Genomic DNA, 16383 nt, shown 5'->3' with positions numbered 1-16383 from the left:
GCAGACCATAGCTGAGAGGTCAACATGAGGTCATGAGAGCGAGCTCTGCTTTTCTTGGCTAGCGCTGTGTCCTCAAAACCTGACGGGGACCTCGAGTGTTCTAGTTTTGAATGGATGCGAGATAAAGGGATGGATGGGTGGTTGGGTGGGTGGATGATGGATGGGTGGGCAGCTGGGTGAATGGATAGGCGGCTAGACAGGTGGATGGGGGGGTCGACAGGTGAATGAACACACGGATGGATAGATGGATGTTGGATGTGTGGGTGGGTGGATGGGCAGCTGGGTGGGTGAATAAGTAGATGACTAAATAGATGGACATGTGGATGGATGGGTAGGGAGGTGGGTGGATGCGTGGATGTGGGATAGATGGGTGCTAAATGTGAGAGTAGCTGGATGAACGAAAGGGGGGGTGAGTGGATGGATGGGCAGGTGGGTGGGTTAATATATCGATGGGTGGATGGATGGATAGGTGTGTAGATGCATGGATGGACGGACAGATGGATGGTGTATGTATGTGTATGGTCAGGTGGGTGGGTAGATGGACTGGTGGATGGATGAATAAATGGAAGAAAGGCAGGTTGATGGATATTGTACAGGTGGGTGGATGGAATTGGAAGAGTGGGTGGATGGATTGGTAGGTGGGTAGATAGGTGGATGGATGGATTAATGGATGGGTGGGTGGGTGAATGAATCGATGGGTGGGTGGGAGGATATCTAGATGGACATTGAGTGGCTGGACGCGTGCTGAGTGGGTGGGTGGGTAGACGGGAGACTCTGCAGGAATGAATGGCAGGAACATCTTACCTGTTCTTTTGTCTGAGCTTTCTGTACCACGTCCCGTCCCACTTTGATCCGAGGGGTTAGGATGGCTCTGGTGAAATCCGTCACGTTAATTCCCATGAGGTGGCACACTTTCTGAGCAGCTGGATGAGGAAAGAAGCATCCCGAGTGTGTCACAAAGGACCCACACACACACACACACTTGTGCTCTGCGCAGGCCACTCTTGGGACACAGGGCCTCGTGTGTGAGCACGGCAAGAGTCCTAGAACCACGCTCCTAGTGACGTCCCCTTAGTGTTTTGCTAAGAGGCAAACCTGGGGTGGGCTGCAGCTACAGGGGACAGGGGTCAGATACATCCAAGTCCAAGTCCTTGCCCTGCTCACTTCCGAGTCACGTGACTGTGGACAAGGCAGTCAACCTCCTGGAGCCGCGCCTTCCTCAGCTCTGTAAGGGGCCAGCCATTGGGTGTCCTGTCCAGTTGTCAACACCAACAGCCGAGGTGAGGTTTGTAAAGGGCCTGACAGACGGCAGCTATTCAAGAAATGTTCGTTCCAGTGTTCTAGGACACGTGTCACAGCAACGCAGCAGCAGAATGCCGGAAACCGCTGCCACGCCCATCAGTATGGGGGAGTGGACAGACGCGTTGCCCCGATTTCATGGAAACCGAAAGGCAAACAGCAGGGAAAGGGAACAGCCTCTCTCTAGGCCGGTGGCTCTCGAGTGGGAATGAGTGTGTCCCTAGGGGACATTTGGCAAGTCCAGAGACGTTTTTGTTTGTCACAGTGGTGGGGGGGGGAGCCATCTAGACAATGGCAAGTGTTAAGAATCTGTGTGTAGAAGGATGTCAACAGTGTGACATGGCTTTTGTCAATCACATGGTTTATGTCAGAGCAACACTGAGTAAGAGACTGTCAGGACCATTCTCACCATCGCTTTCCAAGGATTCTTTTTCCATTTCTCGTTTCCCCAACTTCTCTCTGGGAGAGTGGGTCCGGTTACCTTGCCACATTTGGGAAGTGAACACACGGGATAGGTCTGACGGGAGTGAGCCCTGGTGGGCTGGCAAGGATGGCAGCCCTGGCACCCCTGCCCTGGCACCCCTGCCCAGGCTCAGGGAACGCGGGGGCAGCCAACCTCCCAGCTCAGCCTCCAACAAGCATGGCGGCCTGTGGTCTCGAGACACTCAGAATTGTTTGTTTCCAGGGAGGGTTGTCAGATTTAGTGGAAGGGAAAAAAACCAAACCAATGGAATTCCCAGTTAAATGTGATTTCAGATTAATACCATTAATCAATTATATTAATATAGTTCTCAGATGCTCCATGGGACATTGTTATGGTTTCAATCTGAGGTGCCCCTCAAAAGCTCATGTGTGAGAAAATGCCAGAAAGTCTGGAGGTTGGACGACTGGGTCATGAGAGACGCAGTTGTGTTAGTGGATTGATCCACTCGGTCGGATTAACTGGGTGCTAACTGTCGGCAGGTGGGGTGAGTTGGAGGGGGTGGGCGTGGGGTGTGCCTTTGGGATGTGTGTTTGCTTTCTTTAGTGGAGCGCTCTTTAGTGGCCCTGTCCTGAGCTCTTTCCTCCACCATCCCTTCCGCCATGACTTTCTGCCTCACTTTGGGCCCAGTGGGAAGGACTCGGCTGACTAGGGACTGAACCTCCGAATCCAGGAGCAAAATAAACTTTTCCTCCTCTGTGTTGTTCTTGTCATGTGTGTTGGTCCCAGAGACACAAAACCTGACTGGAACAGACAAAGCTATGATAGAGGTGTTTGCTGTTTACTGAAATTCACATTGGACTCGGCCTCCCGCGTTTCATCTGGCGGGAGATTGGAGGACGGTCCCCTGACAGGACCACTTACACCACAAGAAGGGCCAGTCTCGGCTCATCTCCCACTGTGTCCAGTGCATACAGCAGGCGCTCAAGAAATATTGAACAAACAAATGAGTGGAGGGTTTTGGGAGAGATGAACCCCTTCAGAATTCACCTGATCTAAAACACCCCGCTTTAGGAACTTCCCACCATCGGGTTTTTAGCCATGAAAAGTTTGTCGAGAGAGAGAAGTCCGCGATCAGAACCTAGTCCAGCCATTGTGAATCTCCTGGGTGCCCTCACCCCGAGGAGCAGAAACGCCCCCTTGTGAATGGGGCACCCGTTCTGAGACCCCCAGTGGATGCCTGAAATCACAGATGGTACCAAACCCTACAGATATTTTCTTCGACACATATATGATAAAGTTTAACTTACAAATTAGGCACATTGAGAAGTCGGCAACCATGACTAATAAGCTAGATTGATTACAATCAATACATTGCAGTAACAGTTATGTGAGTGTGAAAAATAAAATGGACGCATTAAAAAAAAAAGAAGTTATGTAAGAGTGGTCCTGCCCTCTCAAACCGTCTTCTTGTGCAGTTCTGCATTTCTGCACCCAGCTGACCGCAGGTAGCTGAATCCACAGTAAAGGAAACACGGAGAGGAGGAGGATGGCCGCACCGGCAATGGTGGAAGGGGACCCTCCCTCCACCCCTGAGACTTCCCTCACTGGGAAAAGGTGGCGAGTACCTGTGTTATCCGGCATGGATGCCTGGTCTGTGTTCCTTTCCTTCTTGAAGACAATATTTCCAAGCTGTAAGACGGATGACACCACCTTCAATATGGCTGAGGTGAGGAGAGAAGAGCAGATCAGATACGGCATCAGTACAAAAGTATGCCAGTACTAAGCATCAGTACTAAGGTGTACCAGTACTAAGCATCAGTACTAAGGTGTACCAGTACTAAGCATCAGTACTAAAGTGTGCCAGTACTAAGCATCAGTGCTAAGGTATGCCAGAACTAAGCATAAGTACTAAGGTGTGCCAGGTTTGCAATCTCAAAGTCACTGGGGACCAGAGCCCACCTACATGTGTTTTATAACGAGGAGATTCAGTCCTGAGCTCCTGTGTGGAGGACAGAGCTGAACTAGCTGGTTCCCTGCACACACAGTGAATACCCAGACAGTGACTGAATGGCTCCAGATCATTGCTAAAATGATGCTACACGGAACAGACTGGCAAACTCCAGCCCATGGACCACATGTGGCCCGCTGATTGCTATTACTAATAAAGTTTTATTAGAACATAGTCACCCTCATTCATTGGCGCAGTGTCTGGAGCTGTGTGCTTGCTGCAACGGCAGAGCTGAACAGCTGCAGCAGGCATTGTCTGGCCCATGGAGGCTAAAATATTTACTCTGTGGAATTTACAGAAGCTGCTTGCCAACCCCTGCTGCAGGTCAGGAGAATGAGTGCTCTGTGACTACAGACAACCCAGCTGACACGTCAAAACAAGAAGCTGAACAAAGGACGCAGGCGCAGACAAGAACACACCTTGTAAGTGCATTCAGAGAAAGTACAAGACAGACAAAACGAATCCACCTCGTTAGAGGAGGGGTGATGGCTAACCTAACTAGGGGAAGCTGCTGGCCGGGAGTCCGGAGGGGCTGGGGGTGGCGTCTAGCTAAAAACAGGTGCTAGTTCCACAGGTGTGTCCAGTTTATAAAAACTCGTTGAACAGTACATTTAGGATAGACGTGATTTTCTAAATGTATCTCACTTATTAATAAGAGTTGTTTTAAAACCTTATGCTTCTTAACATACCCCACTGGATGTATGAGAGGCTCAAGTTAGGATAAGAAGGTGGGAAATTTTTCCCAATTATCATCTAGATATATCTTCAGACAAAAAAATCTCTGTTCCCAGAGCTCCCAGAACTCTTGGGACTCCGTACTCAGCTCACGTTACTGTGAAAATGGCTTCTGCGCTGGAATCTGTTCAGGGCCAGGCGTTTCTGTTAGGTGGGGGCGTGCCCCAAACACCTTGGCATTCCCAAAGCCGAGTCCGGGATCCAGACACACGGGAGGGAAGGAAGAAGGCATGACGGACAGATGGATGTGTGCAGGGTGGAGAATGAAGTGATGGACGGATGGACGGAAGATGAAAAGTAGATAGATGGGAGATGAGTGAATGAAGAATGGACAGATGGAGAATAGAGTGATGGATGGAGGATGGAGTGATGGATGGATGGAGGATGGAGTGATGGATGGAGGATGGAGTGATAGATGGCAGATGAATGGAGAGAGGATGGAAGAGGATGGATAGATGAAGGATGAATAGACAGATGGGTGGATAGATGGATGGAGGCTGGGTGGATGGGTGGATGGAGGTTGGATGGAGGCTGGGTGGATGGAGGCTGGATGAGTGGATGGAGGCTGGGTGGGTGGGTGGAGGCTGGGTGGATGGAAGATGACAGATGAAGGATGAGTGGATAGATGGAGAATGGAGTGATAGATGATATGAACGTTTGAAGGCTGAATGGAGGCTAGACAGATGTGGAGTCAGGGGCAGGATGGGGGGATGGTGGAAGACAGATAACTAATTACAGCAAATGCTCATCTTAGCTGAACTCGGGAATAAGTGGCCAAGAGTTCTGGATTCTAACAAGCCTCTGTGTTCCAGGAGCACAGCCTAGAGATGGCAGCCTTCTCTGGTTCCTAAAGCCAAACCCCAGGTTGCAAGGCCCTTCCTAGCAGCTGTCCTCACACAGGGAGTCCAGGCCCCACTCAGCGGAAGGAAGACCCAGCTGCTGGCCCTCACCCGGCTGCTCCCAGGCACCGAGCACAAAGCTGCGGTTGACGGGAAGCTGCTAAGACAGGCTCCTTCACCACCACCGCTGTGAAGGGGCTCTGTCAGCTGCCGAGGGCTGCACCCCTGACTTCTAAGTGCAGGTCTACACCAGAACTTGCTGGAAGGCCTGCAGAGCCCATGACCACCCGACTCAGGGCTTCATCCCCTTGGCTTCACTGAAACGTGGGGCCCGAACCGTCCTGGTTGTGGGCGGCTTCCTGTGCACCCCGGAAGGACATGTCCAGCACCCCTGGTCTTTGACCACTAGATGACAGCATGCTCCCCTCCAGAGGTGGGACAAGCAAAAATGTCTCCCGAGGCTGCTATAATGTCCCCTGGGGGGCAAACTCGCCCCTCGTGGAGAACTGGCCTAAATGGACAGAGGGGACTGATGGGGTCTGGGGGACTGTAACCCCACACAAAGGGGACAGTGACTGTGCTGTTGTCCCCAGGAGATCAGCCAGGTGTTGCCAGAACTTCTGATTTTCCCAAAGACGATGCCAACCCAGGTTCTTATGTGAAATCTGCCCACATTTTAATGTAGGAAACCAATTAAAAGTCAGCTGTGAGGGTCATGGGGGCCAAGTTCTCTCCTGCAGGCCCAGGGGCTACCGATCTGCATTTTCTGATGCAGTTAATGTGATCATAGAAACGACCAAAGGGTGGTGACCTAACCCAGGCCACAGGGATGAGTGGAAAGATATGTGGACAGGCACCTGGCCCCACCAGCAGGGAGGGGCGATGGCTGGCACCCTGCGGGACGGATGGTTTCAGTTGCATGTGGGACTTTTTTTTTCTTTTCTCTTGGTACAGGGGATGGAACACCCGGGGACATTTAACCTCTGAGCCACATCCCCAGACCTTTTTATTTTTTATTTTGAGACAGACCTCGCTAAGATGCTTAGGGCCTCACTAAATTGCCAAGGCTGGTCTCGAACTTGCAATCCTCCTGCCTCGGCCTCCAGAGTGTCTGGAATTACAGGCATGTGCCACCACATCCAGTGGAACTTTTTTTTAAAAAAGATCTTAATAATTAGGTATTTATTAGACTCAATATAACTAGGCATCAAATTAGTGATTTCATATAAATTATCATTTTTGACAAAGCCCAGAGTGAGAAGAGTCATAGAAATCGACCCTGCACATAAAAATAATACAGACAGAACAACAATACAGATACAACCGCAAGTAGCATCATGTGCCAATGACTAAGGTGGGGTCACGAATCTCCACAGCCCTGAGGGTCTCAGTGCCCGGATGCAGATGCTGACTGCAGAGGCTCAGGTCCTGGCCCTCTTCTTAGCAGCTGTGTGACCTCAAGTGAGTTATCCACCTCTCTGGGCCTTTGTTTCACCATCTAAAGACCCATAAAACACCTTCCCCCATAGGACTGTCACCAGGATTAAGCCACATGGCCAGTGCCCAGCAACATTAGCTGCCATCCTGTCCCAACTGAGACAGAGGTGGCTGGACCGCCAGTCTCCGAGGTCCCTTCCGGCTCGCTCTCTGGGGCTCTGGTGACTCTGCGGTTATTCCAAGATCATGGCAGGGAATCCCTGTCACCTGCAGCCTCAAGCTGCTCCTGACACTCCTCCCTGCCCCCTGGTTCTCCTCTGGCCTCGTGTGTGTGTGTGTGTGTGTGTGTGTGTGTGTGTGTGTGTGTGCGCGCGCGCGCGCATGTGTGGTGCTGGGGAGGGAAGCCAGGTACACGTGTGTGTACCCCTGAGCTGCCCCCAGCCCCTGTGGTCTGGTGTGGATGGCGTGGTGGAGGAATGGTGGACCTGAAGCCAGCACACCCCCTGGTCTGTCTGGGTCCCAGGAGCTCTGCCGACGGCTCATCATCGTGACCTTGCTCCGGGCACTGTCTGATCTATTATTGACTTCACTTTCTTCTTTAAATTCACTTCTATTTCCTTAAATTTATTTTATTAGGAAACTTCACCTTAAGTAAAGCTCCAGCCTTACTTGCCCAAAGCAGAGGACAACTTTAAAGATGAAATACCAGGGAAACAAACCCTATGGTTAAGTTGTGGGCAGGTGCTGGACCTGGGATTGGCACTCTCTGTGGCTCAAAGGGAGCCTACCAAGAGGAGCTGAAGACCTGCTAAGCACCAGGCTGCCATCTCACTTTGAAAGCCATCAAAAGAACTGACGGTGGGTAGAGAAGGGAATGGGCTTTGGTCAAAGCTCAGCATCCTCTACTACCCGGCAGCGGGGGGTCCACTTGGAGAACACACCCGGATCCTTCTAGCCCATTTCCACTAGGTCCTGACACAAGAGTTTTTACAGAATTTTAAAGGATCAAAACTCCCTTTCCACAGACAAAAGCAGGGACTGGGAATTCAAAAGCCCCAAGAGTGAGCCCCAGCTCCACCAGCAACTTGCTGTGTGTCCTTGGTAAGTGTGTCCTTCTCTGTTTCTTAGCTTCCCCATCAACAAACTGAGGATAACAGTAGCTGCCTCACAGGTTGTCGTGATGTTAAATGCTGCATATAAAGCCCCTCATTCACTTGTCACCTAACGTCTTCACTTTAAATATACTGTAAGCATTTCCACAGAGGCCCGTGTTTTTCCAAAGCAGTTTAAATTGGTTTCCTTCACAAGGACAGGTGATGATTTAACAAATACTTCACCGATCAACATTTCAGTTTGTCCCAATTTTTTCTTTTCACTATTTATATAAGACTACATTGAACACCCTGGTACCTCCTTAAGGAGGGGTAAAAATAGGATTTAGAATATTTCTGGCACAAAACAAGTATTTAATCATCTATGTTTTTAAAAAGCAAGATTAGAAGTAGAACTGACCCATCGCCCCAATACAGTGACTTGTACTTGGGGAGTCCATGGTGCTGGATTCTGCCGTGGGACCCTGGCCAAAAGCCACCAACGGCAGCCACCCCTCAGCTGAGCCTCGGGACCTTCTTTTTCTGGGCCTCCGGTTATCTCAGAGGAGCTGCCCCTCCCCCGCCCTGCATTTCAGCCCTTAGTGACATTCTGGGGACCGCGGGGGCGTGGGAAGAGAGGGGAGTCCTCCACCATCCTGCCCTCATGTTTAACCTTGACCACTGGGGCTCACCCGGCCCAGAAGGAGAAGTGTTTCCGGAAGCACAACGTCAGGCCAAGACTCTGAGCTGTCCTGTCCTCGGGCCCCAAGTGCTCCCTGGCCTTGGGTTGATGGCAGGGTCCACCGGGTGGGTCTGTGGCCAGGGTGGCCTTCTCTGAAAGAGCTCTAGCGGCCCACCCTGCCGGCCACCCCCAATCCTAGAGAGACTGGCATCTCCACCTGCAGCCCAAGAAAGCCTCTCCGACGCCACCACCGGCCCCTTCCGGAACAATCCACAGCCTGCCATCACGAGGAGCTCGGCACAGGGCACCTCAACCTGGAACCACCAGTCAACAGACCCCATTCGGGGACCCGAGCAGGACTCGCGCTGCCCCCTGGACACAGACCCCGGGATGAGGCTGGAGCGCAGCCGTGCTGAGGGCTGCGTAGAGACGAGGTTGTCGGTGACAGAGGACGAGAGACCAGGTTCTAGGGAAACCTCCTGGGTCCCTACATCCTGCCACAGCTGAGGACAGCAGCCCTGAGCTGACTGGCATCACGAGTGTCCACTGAAGCCGCCCTGGTCACCTGTAGGAGCCCGAGCTGCTCTTCTAGAACTAACAAGGCATAAGCAGGGGGCCTCCTCCCTGGGAGGCGGCGAACACAGAGAGCAGAGGTCCACTCTGACCACCGAGGTCCCGGGTGGACTCCAGGGGACCCTGGGCGGGGTGTCCTGGCCCCGGGCACGAGCCTACCTAGCTGCTCCTCCTCGGTGAAGCCCATGATGGCCATGGCCTCCAGCGTCTCCTGGAACATCTCGTCGTCCTGGGCTGCCGGGATGGGCACGAAGCCGTTGGACAGGAACGTGTAGTTGCTGAAGCCTTCCAGGAGCAGGTCGCCTGGAGGAGGGACAAGTGCGCGGCGTGAGACGCGGCCTGGGCCAGGTCTCGGCCGTCACCTTCTTTCTCGAGGCCTGGACACTGTCAAGCCCTGCTCCGAGTCATCACGTGGGTGGCCTCACCAGCCACGGCCACTCTCACCCAGCAGGGTGGACTGCGCCCTCCCCTTCCCAGGTCTGTCATGGAGAACCAGAAGACCCGAGGCGGGGTGCAGAGCAGGAGCCCAAGTCCCCAGCCCATCCGCCCGTCACCTTTGGTGCTCAGTGGAGGGCAGAGGTTCACGGACATGTGACCTGGGCCACCCCATGGCCACGGGCACCGGAGCCGCTGAGCCACGCCCTTGCTGGAGTTGGGCATCCAGCCAGGACCCTTGTCACCCAGCACTGCTCCACCTCATGCCGAGGTCGCAGGTCACACCCCACCACGGAGCCCGGCACCAGGTGGGAGCGCACATGCACCTAGTCATGTTCTTAACCAAAGTAACCAGCTCTGGACCTCAAGGACAGGAAGCAAAGCTGTTCTCATAACCTTTTGGACCTGAACTTATTACTAGGAAGTAGATGCTGCCGTCTACCTATCCCTTCCCCTTTTGGGGGGAGGGGTTACGGGGGATTGAACTCAGGGCACTCGACCACTGAGCCACACCCCAGCCCTATTTTGTACTTTATTTAGAGACAGGGTCCCACTGAGTGGTTCAGCACCTCACTTTCGCTGAGGTTGGCTTTGAACTCGCGATCCTCCTGCCTCAGCCTCCAGAGCTGCTGGGATGACAGGACTGCACCACTGCACCCGGCTCAATCCCCGTTTTTAGCTCTGGTGTGTGTATACTCTTTGAAGTTGGGCGACTACATGGTCCAAGTTTATGATATGCTGCGGACCTACTGGAATCTGGCCTGAAGCATGTTTCTTTTACATGAAAACAATTTTTCCTACCACAGAGGCCGGCAAACCTCAGCACACAGCCCATTTCTGCAAATAAGATTCATTGTATCGTAGTCGCACTGTGTGGTTTAGGTCCAGCTTATGGCTGCATCTGAGTGACGCTGGAGGAGTTGAGCAACTGTGACATGAATGACGCGGCCAGCAAAGCCTAGAAGATCTGCCACTTGGCCTTTTTTAGAAAGTTTGGTGACCTGTCCTACAAAGGCTGCTTTGAAGTCACTTTCAAATCTCATGTAATGAAAAGTCCTTAATTCCACCCTCTAAATTCCTCATGAAATCAGAATGCACCCTGCACACTCGGGAAGGTTCGTCAACTGAGCAACAAGGTGACGTCTTCTGCCCTCCTTGGTGGCGCAGGTGTGTCTAATTGGATTTGGTAAAAGAGCTGATGTCTGATTGGAGTCGACGTCCACTGAGGCACATAGTAGGTGCTCAGTAAATGATGACTAAACAAAAGCCACCCTCTCTCTGGGAAGGCCAAGAGCCGCCCACAGGCCACCCAAAGTGGGTCCCATCTCTGAACAGCTGGTCGCCCACCCCGTGCCCTGGGGACGGGCAGGCCGAGCCGCCCAGCCACGGCTGTTGGGAGGGACTCACTTTTCATCTTTTCCTTGGCTCCAGCGATCAGGTAGTAAAAGATGTGGAAGGTCCTCTCCTCCCGGGCTTGGCGAATCGCCCGCGACTTCTCCAGCAGATCTGGTGCGGGGGAGTCAAGGGTCCTGGGGCCACTGTGCTCGCAGAACCCCACCTCTCCCCCTCCCTGTCCCTCCAGGCACTGGAGGGGACAATGACGGGCCCTGGACGGGGCTCTTGGATGGCCCTGGAGGGCTGAGCCGTTGTGCCCGTGTCCCACAGGCTGGCCACCCAGTCCTCGGACACCGTCACCCCCGTGGACGAGGGAGCCTGCCGGGTGCTGCTGGCAGTCACCAGGCTCAGGGAGAAGCAAGGGGACAGAAGGGAAAAGACAGAAGATGACTGACACGTCCCAGGATGAAGGGCCGCATCGGGTCAGCGACGCTGTGAGAACAGCCCCTTTCTCAGCCCTTGGCCCAGGAGAGCCCAGAACCTTCCAGACTTCACACAGAGCTTTGTGCACACACCATAACTATCAGACACCGCCCTCCCGGGCCCTGGAGCAGCCCAGCGGTACCACCACAGCAAGGCACACCAGCACTGTCCTGAGTGGACAGAGGCCACCGGCTCTGGGGCGAGTTCGAATCTCAGACATCTCTGCATCTGGGGGGACCTGCCTGTGACAAGAGGCCAGAGGGGAGAAACGTGTGTGTGCCCGGTCGGGGACCACACAGTTGACTTAGTGGCACTGGGGACACAGAGAAGAAATGACCTCCCTTGGGCCCTTCAGCCGTCAAAGTTTTACCAAATTTTTTTTTTTTTTTAAACGGGGCCTCTCTGCTGCCGGGGCTGGTTTTGACCTCCGAGCTCCAGTGACCGTCCCCCTGCATGACCAAACAGAGCCTGGTTCTCACACTTGGGTTTAAGGAGCTGCCATTGGCTGTGATGCTTCTCCAGATAAGTCAAGATTTTTAAAAATATCAGTTCACAAATGTCCCTTTTCTGGAGAAAATTTTGGCAGATTTCCATAGGAAAGCACACAGGTTAAGTTAGTGACCCAACGGCCACCAGCCATCAGATACCACGTCATGGGTCACATACAGCACCTCATTTAACAGCTTCAATAGCTCCACAGAGTAGGAGAGGGAACCGCCCCCATTCTACAGGGAGCAGAAGGGGGGGTGGAGGCTCAGAGAGGTTAAGTAACTTGCCCACAGCCTCGTGGCCAACAGGGCCGAGCTGGGAACTGGACTCGGGGCAGCACCACTCCACAGGTGGCCCTCTTTTCCGGGGCACTAAGCGCAGCTGAAGTTCACTGTCCCTCCCACCAGGGTCCTGGTCTGCTGTGAATCTGGTACCTTGAGCCCGAGGGCCTCCTGGATGCTTCTGGGGTGGGAAACTCCTGAGCCCAGCCCTGGTCCCCAGCCCAGAACTTTCCCACCCGGCTCTTCACCGTCCAGACTCCAGGATGAGATGCGCTGCAGGCCTGCTGACGTGGCAGGCACCCCACCCTACGATGCCCACTGCCCTGCGGGGCACAGAGGCAAATGACCGAGGTCGCCTGCCTAGGGAGGCGTCACCCAGAACCACACCGGCTTGGGGCTCACACCTGGGTCTGCATTCACACAACCCGACACACCAAGGCCGGTGGCTCTGGGAAGGTGAGCAGGAAGGTTCTGGAAGGAACTCGAGAGCGTGAGCGGGGGGGGGGGGGGTTCTCCGCCCATGTGACCCAGGCCCGGCCAAAGGATACACGTCTCGATGTTGGCGCCCACGATGTAGCCGGTGACGTCGAAGTTGATGCGGATGAACTTGCCCTGGCAACAGGAAAAGGAGGTTCACTGCGCTGCCGGCCCCGGCCCCTGGCCCCAGACCCCGGCCAGTGGGGAGCGAGATGCCAGGGAGTCTTCTGGGGCAGGGGCTGACCCTGGCCAACCCTCAGGGCCTCCCAGGAGGGCAGCCTCTCGGAGGGAACCAGCATCCACTGAGCCCAGTGATCATGGCCTTGCGGAGGCAGGAGCCACTCGGACAGACCCACGGGTCAACCTCATCGGGCTCCTGCGAGGACTCTCTGTCCGTCATGGCCACACCAATGTCAGTGGGAACACTGGGGCTGACAGGCGCAGTGGCCAATCCCGAGAGGCAGAGCCACGGTCAAGGACAGGCTCCCTGTGCCCAGCCCTCATCCCCCCGCCCCAGTCCCGCGCAGGGCCTGCTGCTCTGTTAGCCTGCGGGGCAGGCCAGGAAAGGGGGCGTTACGTGAGTTATGGGAAGAGGATTCACAGGCAGGGCACAGCGCCAAGGGGCACAGGAGTGCACGCAGACGGCTCTGGGTGGGCAGAGTCCACGTGTCCACCATTTCCCCAGCCCTGCCCCAGGAGGGACAGTTCCAAGGGGGGCCCGGCAGCCAGCAGAGGCTCCTGCTCACAGGGGCAGGGGCAGCCCAGGCTCGGCCTCTCCCAACTCGAGTCTTCCGGACTCTCCCACAGAGGCCTTTGCTTCTCTTGTACAATAAAAGAGTGCGTGTCTCTGTGTCATCAACCCCACCTCCCGAGTTCCGGGGAGATCCTCGGAGCCTCGAGGAGCTTGTGTGAGATCATGGCACCTCCTTCCTCATGGACTGGTAGCTCCCCAACCAGGACACGAGCTTTGTGAAAGCTGTTCATCATGATCCTGTGAACCTGGTTCAGTGTCTGGTATGCAGTAGGCACTTAGTTTAAACTGACTTAGCAAATGAAAAAAAAAACAATGAGGATGGTGCAGGTGACCATGCCTACCAGAATGATATACACAACAGGTGCTAAATAAATGGTGAAGGATGTGTGTGCATGAGGAGGTGCTCAATTCATGCTTTGCAGAATAAATGAGTGTTGGATATGAGTACCTAGCACATAGTAGGTGCTCAGGCAATAGTAAATGAATTATGAACATTGAATGCCTAACAGGGCCTTATTCACAGTAGCTGCTCAATGAACAGAGAGAGAGAGAGAGAGACCTACTGTGTGGTCAGGGCAGGACTGGAGAGGCTGCCGTGAGGTACCCTCTACCCTGGGGCCCAGATTCCCCTGCACACGTGTGCTCTGCAGCCTCAGCAGGGGGAGATTCAGGGTGGGGGGACCCAAACGTTTCCCAGAACCCCATATGGCGCTGCTACTCACGAATCGTGAGGAGTTGTCGTTCTTGACCGTTTTAGCATTGCCAAAAGCCTCCAGGATGGGATTTGCTTGTAGAAGTTGCTTTTCCAGCTCTCCCTAGAATTCATTTGCAGTTAGTTATTGAAGAAAGCGACCTGGGTCCTGACGGTTTGGCCCTAGGCAGATGTTGTCACCAAACTCTGCCTTTGACACACAGGTTCTCGCCCATCTCCTAACTCCAGACCTGACGATCTCAGAAGAGCTTTCTGATGGCTAGGACTTCCGGTCCCTATGAAGACTACTTTTTCAAAGATAAGTGTCTACTCATCTGTGCAATGTCACTGTCACCGAAAACCATCACACTGCCTAACGCCAGGGATGCCAAAGCTCTGAAGCCGGCTGCCCGAGCTCCGTCCATCAGTTAAATGCAGCTGAGGCCGTACCCAGCCCGCGACCCCCGCTGCAGGCTCCTGTGCACCAGGCGCTGGGTGACCGCGGGAAAGGCCAACAGGTAAGTCATGCAGAGAAAGCAACGCGCCGCTCTGCCTAGCCCCGTGGCGCTGCAGCCTGCACCCCATCCTCCCGGAAGCGTGGCTCTGGGGACCTTGCTCTCTTGTCCTTCCAGGCCCAGGGGGCAGGGCTGGCTGGCGGGCAGCTGTCCCAGGACAGGCCAGCGGCTCCTGTCTGTTCCTCATGCCCAAGCCTCAGCCTCACGGAATCCCAGCCCCCAGGGGAATCGCCCCAGCCATGGAGAGTGACCAGAACGCCACGCGTCCTGCTGGACTGGGGGGGGGAAGGAGTCCCCTGTGCACACTAACCTGGGGTTGCATGCCTGCCCCAAGTGAGGACCCAGCAGGTGGGTGAGGGGGGTCCTGTCAGGGGAGCTTTAAACTCGAGGCCTCCTCTGATGGACTGAGACTATGGCCTAGAACAGGTAAGTGACTCAGCCAGGGTCACACAGGAGCCCATCTCAAATGATCTGGACTCTCCTCCGTTCCACGGTACCGCTGCTCAGTGTCTATCTAACATGGATCGCGTGTGCTCTTCCCAATGCCATGGAAGACCCCTGACCTGAGTGCCAGCCCCCCAAGCTCCATGTTAGCAATGAGTCCACTTGTGCAGAGGTCCGAGCAGGACAGGTCACGTGCCGCGCAGCCGGGGCCTTACCACACCACCGAAGCTAGTGCGCCGCGCCCAAGCCGGTCTTCGGAGCCTGGTCAAGCACCCAGCATGCAGAAGACAGCACACGGCACACAGCACACGGCACACGCATGCGTGGGGACACACAGTGCATGGGACAGGGCTGGGGCAGAACTTGGGACGGTGGCGGAAGGGGCCGGGCGGGAAGCATGCCAGAGCCGAGCTGCGACTATCCATTATGCTGGGAGCCTCGACAGTCCTGCTCCGCCAGATGGGAGGGCGTCTCTAGGTCGTTCGGTCAGGGGTTCTGGGGCTGGGCATGTTGCTGGGCAGGGAGAGGGGCTCACGGGAGCTGGGGGTCGATCCTGGACCAGCAAACCCCAGGATTCCAGGGGTGCTGTGGGCGGTGACACACCCCACATTGCACCCCTGGAGGCCCACGGGACGGGACTTGGGGACGCTTGCTGATGTGGGTGGGGGACTCGTGGGTGCGACAGGGGCATGCAGATCTAAGTCCACTCCGTGCTGCCCGTGCACACCGGGACAGGAAAACACTCTCGGTTACTCACGTAGGCAAAAGATGGGCCTTGCTGCGGTCAGACAGCACAGCATGGAACAAACGTCAGTGTTACTTCAATCGCACGGACACCGGGGCTGGGGTACGCGTTTCACCCCCCAAACAGCCTGGCCTCCCCCAGACGGCAGGACGCAGCTCCTCCTCCGCGGTTCCCCTCCCATTTAGTCCCCTCCCTCCTCTGATCACTAGTGGCCTGATGCTTCCAAGGTTGGCTGGGATTCCCGGGACCACAGTGGACTGTCTCGCTAAATTGCCTAGGGCCTTGCTGAATTGCTAAACCCAGGCTGACCTCAAACTGTGGTCCTCCGGCCTCAGCCACCGAGTCCCAGGGTTTACAGGTGTGAACCACCACAGCTGGTCACAGTGGACTCTTTAAAATGGTAGCCATCAAGATCACATCCTGCATGTGCTACATGGGCAGGGTAGTGGCAGGCCCTTGGTGAAGTTGGTCACTGTTAGCGTCACTTCTCGTTTTCACACAGGGCAACGGAAGGCAGCAGGAAGCCTCCACACACCCGGGGCCATGGGTCCCTGCACTGGCTGGGAGCCAACTTGCCAGGAGCAGCCCTGACAGGCCAGGCCTCTGGTCCCCAGAGTCACAACAGGCGTCCACCCCAGGCCTCCAG

General features: G+C 55.0%; 1 protein-coding gene across 5 annotated transcripts in view; it reads right to left on the bottom strand.

Annotated features, from left to right (window-relative positions):
* Myh11 (myosin heavy chain 11) overlaps positions 1-16383 on the bottom strand; it is an 88594-nt gene that overhangs the window by 30848 nt on the left and 41363 nt on the right. For 3 of the 5 annotated variants that reach the window (XM_046438191.2, XM_046438014.2, XM_046437946.2), the window contains exons 6-12: positions 15750-15770; positions 14065-14157; positions 12660-12723; positions 10931-11029; positions 9248-9391; positions 3349-3444; positions 805-923 (exon numbers count right to left, since the gene is read on the bottom strand). In XM_046438191.2, coding sequence (XP_046294147.1) covers positions 805-923; positions 3349-3444; positions 9248-9391; positions 10931-11029; positions 12660-12723; positions 14065-14157; positions 15750-15770 — 636 coding nt within the window. The remainder of the gene's footprint in view (positions 1-804; positions 924-3348; positions 3445-9247; positions 9392-10930; positions 11030-12659; positions 12724-14064; positions 14158-15749; positions 15771-16383) is intronic. The other 2 variants (XM_046438267.2, XM_046438109.2) reach the window with 1 other exon arrangement.

This window comes from Marmota monax, unplaced genomic scaffold (assembly GCF_021218885.2).
Source record: "Marmota monax isolate L192 unplaced genomic scaffold, Marmota_monax_Labrador192_F-V1.1 WCK01_AAM20220418_F8-fsc00035, whole genome shotgun sequence".
Taxonomy (NCBI): domain Eukaryota; kingdom Metazoa; phylum Chordata; class Mammalia; order Rodentia; family Sciuridae; genus Marmota; species Marmota monax.
The sequence above is the reverse complement of the archived record's forward strand: the minus strand, read 5'-3'. Positions and strand labels throughout refer to the sequence as shown.